Source organism: Pelobates fuscus, chromosome 5, assembly GCF_036172605.1.
Source record: "Pelobates fuscus isolate aPelFus1 chromosome 5, aPelFus1.pri, whole genome shotgun sequence".
In the NCBI taxonomy this organism is placed as follows: Eukaryota; Metazoa; Chordata; class Amphibia; order Anura; family Pelobatidae; genus Pelobates; species Pelobates fuscus.
In genome coordinates, this window is record NC_086321.1 from 4141522 (window position 1) to 4163572 (window position 22051).

At 44.6% G+C, this 22051-nt stretch overlaps 1 protein-coding gene across 1 annotated transcript in view; it reads right to left on the reverse strand.

Annotated features, from left to right (window-relative positions):
- TMEM8B (transmembrane protein 8B) overlaps nt 1-22051 on the reverse strand; it is a 79024-nt gene that overhangs the window by 40379 nt on the left and 16594 nt on the right. Inside the window, exons 2-4 of the mRNA XM_063453536.1 lie at nt 21511-21700; nt 21030-21237; nt 2208-2341 (exon numbers count right to left, since the gene is read on the reverse strand). Of these exons, the coding sequence (XP_063309606.1) occupies nt 2208-2341; nt 21030-21237; nt 21511-21700 (532 nt within the window). The remainder of the gene's footprint in view (nt 1-2207; nt 2342-21029; nt 21238-21510; nt 21701-22051) is intronic.

Sequence of the window (22051 nt, forward strand, 5' to 3'; positions counted from 1 at the left end):
CCCTGGAGGATCCTATTATTACCCATAACTCTCCCTGAAGGATACTATTAATACCCATAACTCTCCCTGGAGGATCCTATTATTACTCATAACTCTCCCTGGAGGATCCTATTATTACCCATAACTCTCCCTGGAGGATCCTATAATCACCCATAACTCTCCCTGGAGGATCCTATTATTAGGCATTACTCTCCCCGGAGACTCCTATTGTGACAAACTCCCCTTTTTAAGTGAGTTTGCCATGAGTTCTTGGAGGGGACTACTTGCCAGACTTTTACCCTGTGACTATGGTACCTGCAACAGAATTGGTTAATATACTTTAAACAGGCTCTGTTCGTGCAATTGGGACTATATGGTTTGTTTACCGAACAACCGCACGAACAGAGACCACCCTGGAGCTTGTAATCACCTATTAACAACTTGGAACATTTCTCACCGCAGTGTTCTAATTGTTCGTCTGTGTGGCCGCGATTCCTATGGACAACCACAAGGTTGCGGCCATCTTGTTTGCATGAATTCAGGCAGCAGTGTTTGGGCATGAATCTCATGGAACTCAAAGGAACACTATAGTCCCCTAAATTACTTTAGCTAAATAAAGCAGTTTTAGTGTATAGATCATTCCCCTGCAATTTCACTGCTCAATTCACTGTCATTTAGGAGTTAAATCACTTTGTTTCTGTTTATGCAGCCCTAGCCACAACTCCCCTGGCTATGATTGACAGAGCCTGCATGAAAAAAAACTGGTTTCACTTTCAAACAGATGTAATTTACCTTAAATAATTGTATCTCAATCTCTAAATTTAACTTTAATCACATACGGGAGGCTCTTGCAGGGTCTAGCAAGCTATTAACATAGCAGAGGATAAGAAAATCTTAATTAAACAGAACTTGCAATAAAGAAAGCCTAAATAGGGCTCTCTTTACAGGAAGTGTTAATGGAAGGCTGTGCAAGTCACATGCAGGGAGGTGTGACTAGGGTTCATAAACAAAGGGATTTAACTCCTAAATGGCAGAGGATTGAGCAGTGAGGCTGCAGGGGCATGTTCTATACACCAAAACTGCTTCATTAAGCTAAAATTGTTCAGGTGACTATAGTGTCCCTTGAAATCGGATACAGAAACTCCCGAACACCGCTGACCTTCCATCATCGCCTGCATTTGTTTCTATTCAGCTTAGAAGGGCACTGTTCGTGAGGTCATTCGTCTGGATAAAGGGAACAAGCTCCAGGGTAAGACTATTGACTCAGTTCGGTAGTTTGTTAGTTTGCAAACTACCGAAATAGATCGGCCGCACAGCCTAATTCACTGGAACGGTTTTGGGCATAAAATCATGCGTGCGGTCAGTCAAAAGATTTCCATAAAAGTTTGAACCCCTGCTCTGATCTGGGTGATTTTTGGATATATTGTTCACGCAGGTCAGGGCTACCCGGGGATATTTATGGGGTAATGTTATGTTTTGGGGTGCTTTTGGGACTTTGTATCAATGTGTTTTTTCTGCCTGTGGAGAATTAGATTTATACCTTAACTACCTTAATTATATCACAGGCAGAGAGGAGGGATTGTTGGACATTGTTATACTGTTTTTATTGGTCTGTACAGTTTGAAATGTGGTGTTCTATCAGGTCCAGGGGGTGTGCCTCTGGCCTGAGGAATTGTATAAAAGCCAACCTGAACCATTAAAGCTCAGATCATCTTGCACCTTCATGAAGTTTCGGCTCATGTTTGGGGGATTGGAGAACTACACTCTGTGGATTGCTATAATCATTATACTCCCCTGGGTATAATCACTAAGCGCTTATAAGAGCTGTTCCTGTTCCTGCTCTCTGGACTAAGAGGTCTACCCACTGGGATCTGGATCCTGGTCTTGGATACAGGGTGGGTGGAGGATGGCGAGACCCCAACCAAGCTGCGGAGGTTCGTGGGGTCTGCAGTACTTATGGTGTCTGGTGTCTTGGAGCCCTCGGAAAGCGCTAGGAGCATCAATTGACGGAGGTACCCGGTCGGGGTGCAGGCAATCCGTCACACCTGTTATTTCCATTATCATCCACATGGTCCCAGTAAGAGCAGTATCTATCTCTAGAGATCCCTAGTACTGGCAAGTCTCGTAGCGAAGGTCCCATTAGAAGCAGTATCTATCCCCATTGTCTCCCATCAGGATCCATATCTCTTCCAAGAGGAACAAATGATATCAGACTGAGTCTCACTCACTTGTACAGAGCTGAGCGGTTGTGAGCCGGCAGCATCTGTTCCGTGACATATCCTGGGTAAAGTACCGGAACACCGACAGCCCTCTGAACGATAAGCTGGGGCTGAAATAAATACTGACACTCATCGTGTAGTCCCTACAGAGACAGAGCAAGAGAGATAGCAGGAGATCAGTAACACAGAGAGAGCAAGAGAAACTGCAGGAGATCAGTTACACAGAGAGAGAGCGAAAGCAGGAGATCAGTTACACAGAGAGAGAGAGTGAAAGCAAGAGATCAGTTACCCAGAGAGAGAGAGCAAAAGCAGGAGATCAGTTACACAGAGAGAGCGAAAGCAGGAGATCAGTTACACAGAGAGAGAGAGCGAAAGCAGGAGATCAGTTACACAGAGAGAGAGAGCGAAAGCAGGAGATCAGTTAAACAGAGAGAGAGAGCGAAAGCAGGAGATCAGTTACACAGAGAGAGAGTGAAAGCAGGAGATCAGTTACACAGAGAGAGCGAGAGCAGGAGATCAGTTACACAGAGAGAGAGAGAGCGAAAGCAGGAGATCAGTTACACAGAGAGAGAGAGAGCGAAAGCAGGAGATCAGTTAAACAGAGAGAGAGAGCGAAAGCAGGAGATCAATTACACAGAGAGAGAGCGAAAGCAGGAGATCAATTACACAGAGAGAGAGAGCGAAAGCAGGAGATCAGTTACACAGAGAGAGAGTGAAAGCAGGAGATCAGTTACACAGAGAGAGCGAGAGCAGGAGTTCAGTTACATAGAGAGAGAGAGCGAAAGCAGGAGATCAGTTACACAGAGAGAGAGAGCGAAAGCAGATCAGTTACACAGAGAGAGAGCGAAAGCAGGAGATCAGTTACACAGAGAGAGAGAGTGAAAGCAGGAGATCAGTTACACAGAGAGAGAGCGAAAGCAGGAGATCAGTTACACAGAGAGAGCGAAAGCAGGAGATCAGTTACACAGAGAGAGAGCGAAAGCAGGAGATCAGTTACACAGAGAGAGCGAAAGCAGGAGATCAGTTACACAGAGAGAGCGAAAGCAGGAGATCAGTTACACAGAGAGAGCGAAAGCAGGAGATCAGTTACACAGAGAGAGCGAAAGCAGGAGATCAGTTACACAGAGAGAGCGAAAGCGGGAGATCAGTTACACAGAGAGAGCGAAAGCGGGAGATCAGTTACACAGAGAGAGCGAAAGCGGGAGATCAGTTACACAGAGAGAGAGAGCGAAAGCAGGAGATCAGTTACACAGAGAGAGAGAGCGAAAGCAGGAGATCAGTTACACAGAGAGAGAGAGCGAAAGCAGGGGATCAGTTACACAGAGAGAGAGAGAGCGAAAGCAGGAGATCAGTTACACAGAGAGAGCGAAAGCAGGAGATCAGTTACACAGAGAGAGAGAGCGAAAGCAGGGGATCAGTTACACAGAGAGAGAGAGCGAAAGCAGGAGATCAGTTACACAGAGAGAGCGAAAGCAGATCAGTTACACAGAGAGAGCGAAAGCGGGAGTTCAGTTACACAGAGAGAGCGAAAGCGGGAGATCAGTTACACAGAGAGAGAGAGCGAAAGCGGGAGATCAGTTACACAGAGAGAGAGAGCGAAAGCAGGAGATCAGTTACACAGAGAGAGAGAGTGAAAGCAGGAGATCAGTTACACAGAGAGAGAGAGTGAAAGCAGGAGATCAGTTACACAGAGAGAGCGAAAGCGGGAGATCAGTTACACAGAGAGAGAGAGCGAAAGCAGGAGATCAGTTACACAGAGAGAGAGCGAAAGCAGGAGATCAGTTACCCAGAGAGAGCGAAAGCAGGGGATTAGTTACACAGAGAGAGAAAGCGAAAGCAGGGGATCGGTTACACAGAGGGCAAGAGAGACTGCAGGAGATCAGTTACCCAGAGAGAGAGAGAGCGAAAGCAGGAGATCAGTTACCCAGAGAGAGAGAGAGCAAAAGCAGGAGATCAGTTACACAGAGAGCGAAAGCAGGAGAACAGTTACACAGAGAGAGAGTGAAAGCAGGAGATCAGTTACACAGAGAGAGAGTGAAAGCAGGAGATCAGTTACACAGAGAGAGAGCGAAAGCAGGAGATCAGTTACACAGAGAGAGAGCGAAAGCAGGAGATCAGTTACACAGAGAGAGAGCGAAAGCAGGAGATCAGTTACACAGAGAGAGCGAAAGCAGGAGATCAGTTACACAGAGAGAGAGCGAAAGCAGGAGATCAGTTACACAGAGAGAGAGCGAAAGCAGGAGATCAGTTACACAGAGAGAGAGCGAAAGCAGGAGATCAGTTACACAGAGAGAGAGCGAAAGCAGGAGATCAGTTACACAGAGAGAGAGCGAAAGCAGGAGATCAGTTACACAGAGAGTGAAAGCAGGAGATCAGTTACACAGAGAGAGAGCGAAAGCGAAAGCAGGGGATATGTTACCCAGAGAGAGAGAGAAAGCAGGAGATCAGTTACACAGAGAGAGAGAGAAAGCAGGAGATCAGTTACACAGAGAGAGAGAGAAAGCAGGAGATCAGTTACACAGAGAGAGAGCGAAAGCAGGGGATCAGTTACACAGAGAGAGAGCGAAAGCAAGGGATCAGTTACACAGAGAGAGAGCGAAAACAGGAGATCAGTTACACAGAGAGAGAGCGAAAGCAGGGGATCAGTTACACAGAGAGAGAGAGAGAGAGAAAGCGAAAGCAGGGGATCAGTTACACAGAGGGCAAGAGAGACTGCAGGAGATCAGTTACACAGAGAGAGAGAGCGAAAGCAGGAGATCAGTTACACAGAGAGAGAGAGTGAGAGATTAGTTACACAGAGAGAGAGAGCGAAAGCAGGAGATCAGTTACACAGAGAGAGAGCGAAAGCGAAAGCAGGGGATCAGTTACACAGAGGGCAAGAGAGACTGCAGGAGATCAGTTACACAGATAGAGCGAAAGCAGGGGATCAGTTACACAGAGAGAGCGAAAGCAAGGGATCAGTTACACAGAGAGAGAGAGAGAGCGAAAACAGGAGATCAGTTACACACAGAGAGAGTGAAAGCAGGAGATCAGTTACACAGAGAGAAAGAGCGAAAGCCGGGGATCAGTTACAGAGAGAGAGAGAGAGAGAGAGAGAGAGAGAGAAAGCGAAAGCAGGGGATCAGTTACACAGAGAGAGAGCGAAAGCAGGAGATCAGTTACACAGAGAGCGAGAGAGTGAAAGCAGGAGATCAGTTACACAGAGAGAGAGAGCGCGAAAGCAGGAGATCAGTTACACAGAGAGTGAAAGCAGGAGATCAGTTACACAGAGAGAGAGAGTGAAAGCAGGAGATCAGTTACACAGAGAGAGAGAGCGCGAAAGCAGGAGATCAGTTACACAGAGAGAGAGAAAGCAGGAGATCAGTTACACAGAGAGAGAGAAAGCAGGAGATCAGTTACACAGAGAGAGAGAAAGCAGGAGATCAGTTACACAGAGAGAGAGCGAAAGCAAGGGATCAGTTACACAGAGAGAGAGCGAAAACAGGAGATCAGTTACACAGAGAGAGAGCGAAAGCAGGGGATCAGTTACACAGAGAGAGAGAGAGAGAAAGCGAAAGCAGGGGATCAGTTACACAGAGGGCAAGAGAGACTGCAGGAGATCAGTTACACAGAGAGAGAGAGCGAGAGATTAGTTACACAGAGAGAGAGCGAAAGCAGGAGATCAGTTACACAGAGAGAGAGCGAAAGCGAAAGCAGGGGATCAGTTACACAGAGAGAGCGAAAGCAGGGGATCAGTTACACAGAGAGAGAGCGAAAGCAGGGGATCAGTTACACAGAGAGAGAGAGCGAAAACAGGAGATCAGTTACACACAGAGAGAGTGAAAGCAGGAGATCAGTTACACAGAGAGAAAGAGCGAAAGCCGGGGATCAGTTACAGAGAGAGAGAGAGAGAGAGAGAGCGAAAGCAGGGGATCAGTTACACAGAGAGAGAGCAAAAGCAGGAGATCAGTTACACAGAGAGCGAGAGAGTGAAAGCAGGAGATCAGTTACACAGAGAGAGAGAGTGAAAGCAGGAGATCAGTTACAGAGAGAGAGAGAGCGAAAGCAGGAGATCAGTTACACAGAGTGAGAGAGCGCGAAAGCAGGAGATCAGTTACACAGAGAGTGAAAGCAGGAGATCAGTTACACAGAGAGAGAGAGTGAAAGCAGGAGATCAGTTACAGAGAGAGAGAGAGCGAAAGCAGGAGATCAGTTACACAGAGAGCGAGAGAGTGAAAGCAGGAGATCAGTTACACAGAGAGAGAGAGCGCGAAAGCAGGAGATCAGTTACACAGAGAGTGAAAGCAGGAGATCAGTTACACAGAGAGAGAGAGAGTGAAAGCAGGAGATCAGTTACAGAGAGAGAGAGAGCAAAAGCAGGAGATCAGTTACACAGAGAGAGAGCGAAAGCGAAAGCAGGGGATCAGTTACACAGAGGGCAAGAGAGACTGCAGGAGATCAGTTACACAAAGAGAGCGAAAGCAGGGGATCAGTTACACAGAGAGAGAGCGAAAGCAAGGGATCAGTTACACAGAGAGCGAAAGCGAAAGCAGGGGATCAGTTACACAGAGGGCAAGAGAGACTGCAGGAGATCAGTTACACAGAGAGAGAGCGAAAGCAGGGGATCAGTTACACAGAGAGAGAGCGAAAGCAAGGGATCAGTTACACAGAGAGAGCGAAAACAGGAGATCAGTTACACAGAGAGAGAGAGCGAAAGCAGATCAGTTACACAGAGAGAGAGAGAGAGAGAGAGAAAGCGAAAGCAGGCGATCAGTTACACAGAGGGCAAGAGAGACTGCAGGAGATCAGTTACACAGAGAGTGAAAGCAGGAGATCAGTTACACAGAGAGAGAGCGAAAGCAGGAGATCAGTTACACAGAGAGTGAAAGCAGGAGATCAGTTACACAGAGAGTGAAAGCAGGAGATCAGTTACACAGAGAGAGAGCGAAAGCAGGAGATCAGTTACACAGAGAGAGCGAAAGCGAAAGCAGGGGATCAGTTACACAGAGGGCAAGAGAGACTGCAGGAGATCAGTTACACAGAGAGAGAGAGAGCGAAAGCAGGAGATCAGTTACACAGAGAGAGCGAAAGCAGGGGATCAGTTACACAGAGAGAGAGCGAAAGCAAGGGATCAGTTACACAGAGAGAGAGCGAAAGCAAGGGATCAGTTACACAGAGAGAGAGCGAAAGCAAGGGATCAGTTACACAGAGAGAGAGCGAAAGCAAGGGATCAGTTACACAGAGAGAGAGCGAAAGCAAGGGATCAGTTACACAGAGAGAGAGAGAGCGAGAGCAGGAGATCAGTTACACAGAGGGCAGGAGATCAGTTACAGAGAGAGAGAGAGAGAGCAGGAGATATGTTTACAAAGAGAGCAGGAGAGAGAGCAGATTGGTTTACAGAGAAAGAGAGAGCAGATTGGTTTACAGAGAGAGAGAGCGGATTGGTTTACAGAGAGAGAGAGCGGATTGGTTTACAGAGAGAGAGAGCGAGCGAGCAGGAGATATTTTTACAAAGAGAGACAGCAGGAGATATGTTTACAAAGAGAGAGCATGAGATCTTTTAACAGAGAGCATGATATCTGTTTACAGAGAGAGAGCAGGTGCTCTGTTTACAGAGAGAGAGAGAGCAGGTGCTCTGTTTACAGAGAGAGAGAGCAGGTGCTCTGTTTACAGAGAGAGAGAGAGAGAGAGAGCAGGTGCTCTGTTTACAGAGAGAGAGAGAGCAGGTGCTCTGTTTACAGAGAGAGAGAGAGAGAGCGAGAGCAGGTGCTCTGTTTACAGAGAGAGAGAGAGCAGGTGCTCTGTTTACAGAGAGAGAGAGAGCAGGTGCTCTGTTTACAGAGAGAGAGAGAGCAGGTGCTCTGTTTACAGAGAGAGAGAGCAGGTGCTCTGTTTACAGAGAGAGAGAGAGCAGGTGCTCTGTTTACAGAGAGAGAGAGAGCAGGTGCTCTGTTTACAGAGAGAGAGCAGGTGCTCTGTTTACAGAGAGAGAGAGCAGGTGCTCTGTTTACAGAGAGAGAGAGCAGGTGCTCTGTTTACAGAGAGAGAGCAGGTGCTCTGTTTACAGAGAGAGAGCAGGTGCTCTGTTTACAGAGAGAGAGCAGGTGCTCTGTTTACAGAGAGAGAGAGCAGGTGCTCTGTTTACAGAGAGAGAGCAGGTGCTCTGTTTACAGAGAGAGAGAGCAGGTGCTCTGTTTACAGAGAGAGAGAGAGCAGGTGCTCTGTTTACAGAGAGAGAGAGAGCAGGTGCTCTGTTTACAGAGAGAGAAAGATAGCAGGTGCTCTGTTTACAGAGAGAGATAGCAGGTGCTCTGTTTACAGAGAGAGATAGCAGGTGCTCTGTTTACAGAGAGAGATAGCAGGTGATCTGTTTACAGAGAGAGATAGCAGGTGATCTGTTTACAGAGAGAGATAGCAGGTGATCTGTTTACAGAGAGAGATAGCAGGTGATCTGTTTACAGAGAGAGCGATAGCAGGTGATCTGTTTACAGAGAGAGCGATAGCAGGTGATCTGTTTACAGAGAGAGAGATAGCAGGTGATCTGTTTACAGAGAGAGATAGCAGGTGATCTGTTTACAGAGAGATAGCAGGCGATCTGTTTACAGAGAGAGATAGCAGGTGATCTGTTTACAGAGAGAGATAGCAGGTGCTCTGTTTACAGAGAGAGATAGCAGGTGCTCTGTTTACAGAGAGAGAGAGGGCAGGTGCTCTGTTTACAGAGAGAGAGAGAGAGAGCAGGTGCTCTGTTTACAGAGAGAGAGATAGTAGGTGATCTGTTTACAGAGAGAGAGCTAGCAGGTGATCTGTTTACAGAGAGAGAGCTAGCAGGAGATCTGTTTACAGAGAGAGATAGGTAATCTGTTTACAGAGAGAGATAGGTGATCTGTTTACAGAGAGAGATAGGTGATCTGTTTACAGAGAGAGATAGGTGATCTGTTTACAGAGAGAGATAGGTGATCTGTTTACAGAGAGAGATAGGTGATCTGTTTACAGAGAGAGATAGGTGATCTGTTTACAGAGAGAGAGAGAGAGAGCAGGTGCTCTGTTTACAGAGAGAGAGAGAGAGAGCAGGTGCTCTGTTTACAGAGAGAGATAGCAGGTGATCTGTTTACAGAGAGAGAGCTAGCAGGAGATCTGTTTACAGAGAGAGATAGGTAATCTGTTTACAGAGAGAGATAGGTGATCTGTTTACAGAGAGAGATAGGTGATCTGTTTACAGAGAGAGATAGGTGATCTGTTTACAGAGAGAGATAGGTGATCTGTTTACAGAGAGAGATAGGTGATCTGTTTACAGAGAGAGATAGGTGATCTGTTTACAGAGAGAGATAGGTGATCTGTTTACAGAGAGAGAGAGCAGGTGCTCTGTTTACAGAGAGAGAGAGAGAGAGCAGGTGCTCTGTTTACAGAGAGAGATAGCAGGTGATCTGTTACAAAGGGCAGGAGATCAGTTACAGAGAGAGAGCAAATCAGTAACAGACACAGCAATGGACAGCAGGAAATCAGTGACAAAGGGAGCAGAAGATCATTTAAAGAGAAGAGGAGACAGCAGGAGATTGGTTATACAGTGCAAGACAGCAAGGGGTAGACGATAGGAGATGAGTTACAGAGAGAGATAGAAACAGTATTAGGGCCGTTAGGCAGAGAGACAGTGAGATGAGTTACAGGGCAAGACAGCTCATGAAATGTTTGGTAGGGGTGGGGGGATATAATTAGAGATGGCATGATATGAATGGGCAAAGTGTGGGGAAGTGACATGAAATGAGCCTTTGATATAACGTTACAGTTCATACAGCATTGTATGAAGTCACCTTTGTCATCTGCTTCATGACAAGATAGGTGGCATCTTCTAAAAAAACCTCTTGTGAAATGTGTTTCAAATGTCAACACAAAGCACGGGCTGTTTTGTTTGCGCTGTACAATAATGTGACATTAACGGTCTGTGAACCAGTGAATTTCAGGTAAATAAACAAGGAAATATTCTCAATCCCAGCTAGAGGAACCTACAGTCCTAACATTATCTAAAGACCTACAGGCCCACAATGATTTACAAACTTGTAAAGACCCACCAATCCCAATGATTTACTGATCCACACTGACCTACAATGACCTAACGCCCCACAATGGTTTACTGACCTAAAGTAACCTACTGATCATCAATGACTTACGGATCCACAATGATTTACTGACCTAAAATGACTTACAAATCCAATGATCTCATGAGCTACCATGACCTACCGACCCACAATGATCTACTGACCTTCTACGATCTACTTATCCACAATGATATATTGACCTGCAATGACATACCGACTTACAATGATCTGCTGAGCTACGATAATTTACTGACCTCTGATGATCTACTGACCTACGTGGATCCATTCACCTACAATATACAGTACCTCTCAGAAGCTGGAATACACCTGTTTGAGGCTTAACATGGTGTTACACAGACCTAGGTATACATCTACATCTACATCTACTGGATATTCTTACTAGTTAACTACTAGGCTGCTTAGATTGTTATATATGAGTGGGCAATTGGCAGAATCACCGTGTAGAGTGAAGGAGTGGACTCTCTTGACAATGGGCAGACTCTCTAGGCAACATTATCTGGGTATTTTTATACAAATAAACATGAAGCATTCTGAATTATCCTGGGTTTTGCATGTTCATACTGGTACTCTGGGCCATCGCTGGAAATTGAATATTTGGATTGGAATATTTTGCATTGATGTTGTGAAGAAAATTGTTGTGGTTACAAATGCAAAATGAAATAAAGGGAAATTAAACTGAGGCATATGTGACATGTATGGGTATGTAAACAGCATGAATAATGCACACACACACACACACAAACATGCACACATTCTGACATTACACATACACGAATACCATCAAACACACACAGAAACACAAACATGCATATGGATATTTGCACACACACTGTCACACGCTGGAACACAGACATACGTACACATATTGGCAATACACATATACAGGAATACCACCACGCATACTGACATTGCGCACACAGAGAACAAACATCTCACCTAGCAGGTTTGCTACTTTTAGAGAGTAACATCTGTTTATCGACTGCAAAATTTTACATGTAGTGACAAAGAGTTACCAGCTATCGCTGCTGAAAGCCAGTCACTAAGTGGCGGCCGATTGCTTCGGATATTCTCGATTGACTCTGCAACACTATAGGCATCCAGACCACTTTATCTCAATGAAGTGGAGCTCCCCTGAGTTGACCGTTGTGGCGAGGAAAACAGAGTAAAAATGTTTAACTCGGACAGTGCGGACCCGATTACCTAAACGGTGACTAGGGCACTATAGCCTTAGGAATACATATCTATTCTTTTAAGTGACTAGTTTTGGAACTGATTTGCCACCACTAAACCAAATAAACTTAATCATCATCTGGCTCTATGGAAAATGAAGTTCAAAATAAACAAAAACAGTAAAAATTCTATAAAGGCCTCGATTTCATATTACTGGTAAGCTTTGCAAATAACTCAATATCCTTGGATGCGCTTTTAACCCGTTCTCGACCACGGATGTACCAGGTCTTAACGACCTCGGACGTTATAAACTTTATACAATGGTTTCTCGGGCTCTGTACATCCGCTATTTGCAGGTATCCAAGGATGTATGGTTTCATGTGTGTACCCCATTCCCTTTCTGGGGCACAGAGCCCCTAAGTGTTCCCCATATATGTAATATGTTTTAATACATGGAACTGTGTCCAGAGTGGGAGATGGTTATCTGTAACCCATCACCCTTCTCCTGCCTGGGACTATGAAAGGGTATTGAAAAGAATGGAGACCCCCCAGTGGCAGGACCGCTGCCTGACTGGGAATTGCCCTTTTCTATGTGTGGATGTCCTCTCCTGGAATGTAGGTTTTCCCTGGTGTATTTCTCCCCTCTCTGTAATTTTCACATTGAATCCTGCATATTGCTTTTTAACCACATGGGGGCGCTCCGGCGAACAGAGCCCCGTGAGCCGGACCACTCCGATATCCCATTTAGAATGTTTCGTTAGAATGTTCACACCTAGTTAGTGAAAAACGCAGACCGCATGGGAAACAAGCGGCGCAGGCTTCCCCTGGGTGGCCGCCGGTTCGTATCACCGAACGCCCACCAGGGGGAGCATTCGCATCCTGAACTGGCCTGTGTGCACTGTCTTCGATATCTGAACGGCTGAAGGAAGGGAATTAGCGAAGGTAACCGGTTAGGTTACCCTTGGTCCGCTACAGTGGCTACTAAAATAGACTGGACATCCCCATTTTGCATATCGTGGGTTGTCTACTTTTACAAATGGTATGCATTGATAGGGTTAATTTTCATTTCTGGGCTACCATGCCATCTTAAAGACAGCATAGCAATTTACAAAAACAAAAATTGGCAAATCTTATGTTTGACCATGTAGCTTTCCAAATCACCACAAAAACCTGTACTTTAGGGGTACTGTTGTACTCTTGAGACATTACTCTACACAAACATGAATGTTTTAGAGCAGTAAAATGTATTATACTGATAATATCAGTGAAATTGCAGTTTATATGTGAAAAATGCAAAATATATATATAAATGCTAATTTTGGCCAGAGGATACTAAGAAAGACTGGACATACCCCATTTTGAATACCGTGGTATGTCCACTTTTACAAATGGTATGCCATGATGGGGCTAATTTTCATTCCTGGGTTGCTATATGGTCTCAAAGGCAACATAGGCCTAGCAAACCAATCTGGCAAATTTTAATGTGCAAAGATGGAAAAGGGGAAAGCCCTACATTGACCCCTGTAACCTGTACATTGGGGGCACTGTTGTACTCAGGAGATGTTGCTGAACCCATATTGGGGTGTTCTTTGTCAGAAACACATAACAGGAACTGACAATCCATGCCTAAAGTACAATGTAAGTAAAAATAACATTACAAAAATTACTATCCAAAAGGTTGACAAAGACTGGTGGTAGCATTAGTGCATGGAAAGGGTTAAAATAGCACCATTTGAAATACCCTAAGGCAGGGTTTCCCCAATTAATTTTCCCCTTGGAACCCTTTGACATGGTATAGCACAACTTTGGAAATTCTTTACTCTTGTATTCGCATGCCTGCCGTTGCGTCAAGTCGGTTTCGATACTTTGTTTTTGTTGCAGAGTAAAGTACATAAGTACGTGCCGGCAAAGGGCAACAGAACTTTGATTGCCCGCTTGGACAATTCTGGGTAATCTTCACGGAAATCACCCCAAAAAGTAATAAGAGAAACTTCTTTAAATGTTTGGTTGGCTGTCAGAAGTTATATGGATCAGATTCTCAAAATCCACATTAGAAAATAAATGGCTGGCTCGTCTTTTATGAATGGATTTCAAACCCAGTCATTGTTTTCATTTAAGAAGGGAAAATACTGATTAATAGATGTGATTAAATGGCGAAGATGATCTACAATTTTATTGCGAATTTCATCTTCAAGTTCAATTTCTGATTCTTCAAGAAAATCCTTAAGTGTTGGCAAAGAGTTCAAATTATTTTGAGGTCCAAAACTGCAGCTTATGAGACAGTGAAAATATTTTATCTCTTGCATTAAAAATATTAGTGTTTTTTCTTTGGAGTGATAAATATGTCATTTCATTTTGTGAATATGTCTGCAAGATTTGCAACTTTGGATAACCTCAGAGTGGTTTTTTTTTTTTTTTTTTTAAATCGATCAGATAATCGAAATTGATGATCCTGGAAATATGCAAACAACTCTTGATTCTAACACGGACTTTACCAACGGACTTCTGAATGCAAAAGCAGAGCGGTGACTACCCATAACTGTATACATATCTTGACTACTTTTTATAAAATTAATAATCTGGACCGATTTGTCTAGTACAATTTTAAGTGAGATTGAAATATTTTTGGCTACCAGTACATGTCTGTGAAGAACACGGTGAGAACTGGTGCTGTTTTTTGCTAAATATCTTATTTGTGTCACAGCGCCTGCCACTTTCCCAACCATTGCTTTGGCGCCATCACCGCACACATCTACACATTTGTCCCAATTTATACCGTGTGTGTTCATGAACTTCTGGATACAGTTAAAGATGTTCTCACCAGTGGCATGAGTTTTCAAATTTTCACACAGAAGCAAGTCTTCAATCGTTTGTCAAAATTATATCTAACAAAAACCAACAAGATTGAAAGTCCTGCAACATCTGTGGACTCATCTAATTGCAGCGAGTACCCGTCACATTGATGCAGTCGAGAAATTAGTTCAGTATGGATGCCATCAGCAAGATCATGAATACGGCGCACAACTGTTGTTGGAAAGTGGCACAGCTTCAATTTTTTTACTCAACCTCTCCCTTAAAATACATGACACAATTTCTATTGCACATGGTTTTATTAGGGATTCCCCAATTGTGTGTGCTTCTCCTGCTATGCGGTAACTCACTCTGTAAGAAGCCTCGGTGGCTTTTTCATTAGCATGTTGAAATTGTTTGCACATAAAATTGTTTACTCTTCTGATACTCATTTAGCTTTCGCTTAAAAAAGGCAATGTCTTTATCTTTGTACTCTGCGTGGTTTTGCTCAAAATGACGATGTAGTTTAGCAGGTGCTAACGAACGGTTTGGCAATATTTGATTGCAAAGCACGCATCGTGCTTCAGGACAATCTTCATTTCTGGCACTTGTAAATCCAAATTACAAGTCGCTATCATCATATTTTCTTTTCTTTGTTGGAGAAGAAGATTGGCCGCATTGGGTGTGTGTTTTTTTTTTTGGACTTGTCACTTGTCTCTGCTATTTGAGGAACAGTAGATACAACTATTTGGGGCATGGTTTCTTGATTTTTAGTTGTATCTTCTTTAGTTGTTTAGTTGTATCTTCCTAGCAGAGCTTTCTATGGCCCTACCTAGCAGAGCTTTCTATGGCCCTACCTAGCAGCTTTCTATGACAATAACGGAGCTTTAACTATCAGCTCCACTCTCTATCACTCCTCTATCACGAGTAGAGGCTGGCAGACGGCTGATCGCGGTTGTGCGATCTCTGCTGTTTCCGACCTTCCGCGGAACACCAATTGGGAAACACTGCCCTAATGTGTCTACTTTTCAATAATATATGGTTTGATGGGAGTAAATTACATTGGCAGGCTCAAAAATTTACCGAATTGGACATGGGTGCATGATGACCAGCTGTGAGAATTCCAAGTTGGAAAACTGGAAAGTGCACCCTCCAAATAAGGTCTTTTAGCCCCCAGAGAACCCGACACACCTATACACGGGGGGTATCACTGTACTCAGGAGATGTGGCTGAACACATATTGGGGTGTTCTTTGGCAGTAACCCTTAAAGTTCTCAGTACGTGTATTCTTAAATTGATGTGTGTCACAAAAAGTACCAATTTAATTTTTTAATTTGGCAGAGATTGGTGGTAAAATGGTTGCATAAAAAGAGACAAAAATACCCCAAGTTTAATACCTTAGGTTGTCTTTTTAAAAAATATAAACATGTGAAGGGCTATTCAGGGATTCCTGAGAGATATCAGTGTTGCAAAGTACCTTTTGTTATTTTGAGAAAAATGGTTTGGAAATAGCTACTTATACTTATTGCCCTATAACTTGCAAAAAACAAAAAAACAAAAAACTAAGAACATGTTAACATTGGGTATTTCTAAACTCAAGACAAAATTTAGAAACTACTTAGCCAGGTGTTTTTTGTCGGTTGTAGATGTGTAACAGATTTTGGGGGTCAAAGTTCAAAAAGTGTGTTTTTAAAAAAAAATTAAAAAAAAACACATCATATATTATATTTTTTTTTATGGTAAATTATAGGACATGATGAAAATAATGTTTTTTTTTAGAATGAACATTTAATAGCGAGAAAAACTGTATATAATATGTGTGGGTACAGTAAATGAGTAAAACAGCCCTGGTTCTAAGGGGTTAAAATGATTGAATATTACGTACGATTTTTGTTTTGTAAGATTTTCATTAATTTTTTTTAAATATATGATATATTTGTTATTTTAATGTGTTGACATTTTTTTTTTTATTAAAGAAGCACTATAGTGCCAGGAAAACAAACTTGTTTTCCTGGCACTATAGGGTTATTAGGTCCCCCCACCCTCAGGGTTCCCACTCCCACTGAGCTGAAGGGGTTAAAACCCCTTCAGCCACTTACCTTTATCCAGCGCCGGGCTCCCTCGGCACTGGTGACCTCTCCGCCCCCGCCGACGTCAGTTCCGAGTGGAGCCGAATGCGCATGCATTCAAACCGCCCATAGGAAAGCATTACTCTCCCTGGCTGGATAAACCCTGCAATGTAAACAAAGCAGTTTCTCGGTAAATTTACAGCTGCAGGGCTACTAGCAATAGGCGAGAAAAGGTTATTGTGACGAACTGAACCTTGTTCGGTTTTTAGAGGAGCCTGCTGGCCAGCCTCTTGGCTCAGGACTATGTGCCCTACAATATACCTTGCCCAATGCACTTTAAAAGGCTCTGTTCATGTGATTTATGTACTCCAGACAGAGAGAAAATTATGACTTCCATGGAAATCCCGAACTGATCTGGGTGATTTTTGGATATGTTGGTCACCCAGATCAGGGATATAACTTTCGTGGGGTTTTATACCCCTTGCATGGGGATTGTCATATGAGGCCAAGTGTGGCTGCCATTCTAGAGAGATTCGCTTATCCCTTCATGAAGTCTTGGCTCATGTTTGGGGGATTGTAGAACTACATTCACTATGGGGATTGCAATATCACAATACTCCACTGAGTATAATCACTAGCTCTTCTAAGAGCAGTTCCTGCTATGCTCTCTGGACTAGGAGAGGTCTACCGACTGAAAGCTGGATGCTGGTCTTGGGTCCAGGGTGGGTGGAGGGCGGCAAGATCCCCACCCAAGCTGCGTCGATTTGTGGGAGTCTACGGTGGTTATGGTGTTCCAGTATAGTGCTTATGGTGCTCGCCAGTACTAGGAAGCAGCGATTGACGGAGGTACCCGGTCGGGGTGCCAGGCGGTCCGTCACAGTTATTAAATGTGGATCGGGGTGTGACGAGAGCAATCTCGACACATTGTATTGGAAGAGCCTGGTTGCCCGCCTGCTGCCTTTGGATTATGGACCGGCAGCTAAAGGGTTAATTTTACTGTGCAGAAAGGTTTATTCATGCCTTTCTGCACAGCCGTTCGGTAGATTTAGTCTACCGCACAAACAGCCTTCTATTAGCCTCCCCAGAGCCGTGGGGAGCCGGCCGGCGCCGTTAATTGGCCACCCAGAAGCTGGCGTGTGCCTCCTATTGACCTCCCTGAAGCCGCGGTTAACCACGGCTTAACAAGCGTGTGCCGGCAATTGACCACCCAGTAGCTGCGGTTAACCGCAGCCTAATTGATTGTGGCTGGGTGGTCGCGGTTACATTCAGCCGCCACATGATGGCAGTGTTCCGGAGCTCCCCGGGCAGCCAGCGCTTGTCTGCCAGGCTTTCATGCACCAAACCCGGACACTTTTACGTGCAAGCACCGCTGAACTTCCAACCCCTGGTTCTATTCGTATGGATTGGGCGAATGCATGGAAATTCGGTAGTTTGTTTTATGTGAATGCTTTAACCCAGATAGCAATGCCATGGAGCCTGTTCGTGTAATTAAAGACTTTGGCTCCATTGCAATTAAACTGTATTCGTGTGGCCTGAGTGCCATTCACCTAATAATGTGCACTCAGACCTGAGCTATCTGGGGATATGTTAAATGTGTGTATTTTCTGTGCCATTCATCCTACTGTATATTTTAAAGTAAAATACTGTATTTGCATCACCACGTGCATAATGGAGTCTTGCCTTTGTCCTGGGAGAGAATTGCATTACTTCTCTAATTATCTCCAGGACAGAGAGGAGGAAGCCAGGATGCATTGTGGGAAAGTATTGTGGCTGGATGTACTAAAGTGATGCAATGTTTCTGCTGTTTCAGTCTCCCATTTGGTCCCTTAGGGGTGTGTCCACCAGGTGGGAGACCTGCATAAATACTGGGCAGGTAGCCCTCAGTAAATCAGTTCCTGCTTAAAGGACCACTCTAGTGCCAGGAAAACACTCGTTTTCCTGGCACTAGAGTGCCCTGAGGGTGCCCCCACCCTCAGGGACCCCCTCCCGCCCGGCTCTGGAAAGGGGAAAAGGGTTAAAACGTACCTTTTTCCAGCGCTGGGCGGGGAGTTCTCCTCCTCCGATCCTCCTCTTCTCCTCCCCGTCGGCTGAATGCGCACGCGCGGCAAGAGCTGCGCGCGCATTCAGCCGGTCGCATAGGAAAGCATTTACAATGCTTTCCTATGGACGCTTGCGTGCTCTCACTGTGATTTTCACAGTGATAATCACGCAAGCGCCTCTAGCGGCTGTCAATGAGACAGCCACTAGAGGAAATAGGGGAAGGCTTAACCCATTCACAAACATAGCAGTTTCTCTGAAACTGCTATGTTTATAAAAAAAATGGGTTAACCCTAGAAGGACCTGGCACCCAGACCACTTCATTAAGCTGAAGTGGTCTGGGTGCCTAGAGTGGTCCTTTAACCCTCAAAGCGATGTCTCGTTTTTGGGGGAATTGGATTGTATGCTGACTGCCAGGAGTGTAAGCGGATTGTATGCTTTTCCTGTTCGGCTGATTCCAGGGTTCGTGTGTTTCCAGTTCGGGAGTTGGAAGATTTGTACAGTTTGGAGTTCGGGAGAATTGGTGCTTGCAGTAGCTGCTGGTCTATGGAAAAGGGGATTATCGCCTAAACGGTTTTTATCCTCTTGTGAGCGAAACGGTCCGCAACAAGGTGGGTAGAACAGAGGATGACAGCCAGCACAACCATCATACTTTTTTCATATAAAGAGTCATAAAAAAAAGCCCCATCTTACTCAGGCAGAGGTCACGTGCAGTAAAATGCAGCCAGCCACACATGGTGTACATTACTGAGGGGAGAAACTTGTCATTTCCAACGCACAAGCAGTGACACAGAAGCACACAGCAATTAATCTGCTACTCAATAGAAATAACAAAAAAAAATTCTTAAAGGGACACTATAGTCCCCTAAATTACTTTAGCTAAATAAAGCAGTTTTAGTGTATAGATCATTCCCCTGCAATTTCACTGCTCAATTCTCTGTCATTTAGGAGTTAAATCACTTTGTTTCTGTTTATGCAGCCCTAGCCACACCTCCCCTGGCTATGATTGACAGAGCCTGCATGAAAAAAAAACTGGTTTCACTTTCAAACAGATGTAATTTACCTTAAATAATTGTATCTCAAGCTCTAAATTGAACTTTAATCACATACAGGAGGCTCTTGCAGGGTCTAGCAAGCTATTAACATAGCAGGGGATAAGAAAATCTTAATTAAACAGAACTTGCAATAAAGAAAGCCTAAATAGGGCTCTCTTTACAGGAAGTGTTTATGGAAGGCTGTGCAAGTCACATGCAGGGAGGTGTGACTAGGGTTCATAAACAAAGGGATTTAACTCCTAAATGGCAGAGGATTGAGCAGTGAGGCTGCAGGGGCATGTTCTATGCACCAAAACTGCTTCATTAAGCTAAAGTTGTTCAGGTGACTATAGTGTCCCTTTAAAACAATTTTAAATCAGTGTAGCAAAGTGTAAGTGGCACTAGCAGCTAGCCAAGATCCACTTTGTTTTCTCTGAATTTGCCTCGTATTGGCACTAGTGAGATGAACCTTCACTCGTCCCGCCACTTACGCCACGTACTTTGAAAGTCGGCTTTCCTGGAGGCAAACAAAGTAAGCCCAAACTTTGCCATCTGAATACGTTAGCCCCCACCTGTCGCCAATGCAGCTGCTTAAGATGTAGTTGGGTTTCCGTCAGTCTCCACACGATCCTATAGACTAGAACGTGATTGATTAATGCTAATGAAGTGTTGATGATGCCGGTACAGGTGAAGTTGGTGGTGGTGCTAATGATGGCAACATTGACAGTGGGTGAGCGACTTGTGCCAGTGTTTGCAGGAGCTGCTGGTGTCCCAACTCTCTCTGTTGCATAAGATGATTCTATAGCAAATACAGATGGACCTGGAGATGGAAAAGATGCGAGTGCACACTAGCTGTCGGACTAAATACTGGGATATCATGGCAAACTAAGCCAATTATTTATCCAAACCTAAAAAATACAGTCTGTTCTACCAGGAACTGTACTTCAATGCAACAACCAAACTGAACACGTCAGTGCTTGCATGAGTAGGTCCTCCGAGATTCTGGCACATGGTGACTTAGAAAATTGGATTTTCGCCACCTCACACTGCTCTCCGCCTAACTGTGATACTGTGTGCACATGTATACCGTCATGGTTACCCTCCACCTCACACTGCTTTCCGCCTAACTGGGATACTGTGTGCACACGTATACCGTCATGGTTACCCTCCACTGCTTACCGCCTAACTGTGATACTGTCTGCACACGTATACCGTCATGGTTACCCTCCACTGCTTACCGCCTAACTGTGATACTGTCTGCACATGTATACCGTCATGGTTACCCTCCACTGCTTACCGCCTAACTGTGATACTGTCTGCACATGTATACTGTCATGGTTACCCTCCACCGCCACCTCACACTGCTGACCCCCAAACTGTGATACTGTCTGCACACGTATACCGTCATGGTTACCCTCCACCACCTCACACTGCTGACCCCCAAACTGTGATACTGTCTGCACATGTATACCGTCATGGTTACCCTCCACCACCTCACACTGCTTAACCCATAATTGTGATACTGTCTGCACACGTAAACAGTCATGGTTACCACCACCTCACACGGCTTACCCTTTAACTGTGATATGGTCTGCACACGTATACCCCCAACCCCACATTACAGTCTGTATCATATACCTTAATGGTTATCTTCCCCTCATCCTTTGGTAGGTGTGCAGCCAGGAACCAATCACCAGGTAAAGGACTAGTGACATTGAACACTCCTGTGGTTCTGTTCGGTAAAGTCCAGGTGAGTGTGAGTGTGAACGCTCCAGGGATTACTGTATCTGGTGGGAAGTGAGTCCCTAGAGGATTGATAACAGGTGGTGCTCCGGCACGGAAATATCTGTAGACAAGGAGATGTTTAAATATCTGAAAATGTGTTAACTAGTGCCCAGATTAACTGTAATAAACATCCAATAAAAAAGCTAAACTTCCTGAAAACTTTCCATTTCGTTTCATATCGAGGGACCATAGGCACAGGAACCTCGAAGACTTGGCAGAAAATTACACATCCTGAGCCATATCTATCCTCAAATCTCAATATAATGTAAAAAACAAACAAAAAAAACATTATTTAACCAGTTAACTCCTAAAACATGCCATCTACAGCACTTACACTGTGATACTGCGATCAGGGCAGTTATCACCAAAGGTCCCCCCTTGTTCCTTGAACGTAATGAGATTCCACACAGCAATGACCGTGTCCTCTGGGATGTGGAAGTGAAAGAGCTCCACACTTCCTACTGAGCGAAATGGGTTCAGTTTCCGAGGGGTTCGAGTGAAGTAATCGGTGACAAATAGTCCATCTGTAAGTACATGGAGACACAAAGTCACATGAAAATCTTAGGAGGCACAACACCAATATCTCAAAGTGGTTAAAATACTAAACTCCAAAACAGAGGCAATTTAATGATTCACCCAGGGTCTGATCTTACTCACACACACAGAGCCAGATCCCGATTATACACACTGTTACGTATTCATCCGCACATAAAAAATGTGGTTAATAGCATTTAACGTCCTGACTGGAAAAGTTGTGCCGAGCAGCAATCATGCACATGGAAACCTGGTAATTGCTTTTGGGGTCAAAGGCCGGTTACAGCCAATCGGATCCACAGGAGGGGTATTCAAACCCAATTCTCCTCTTGCTCATTGCC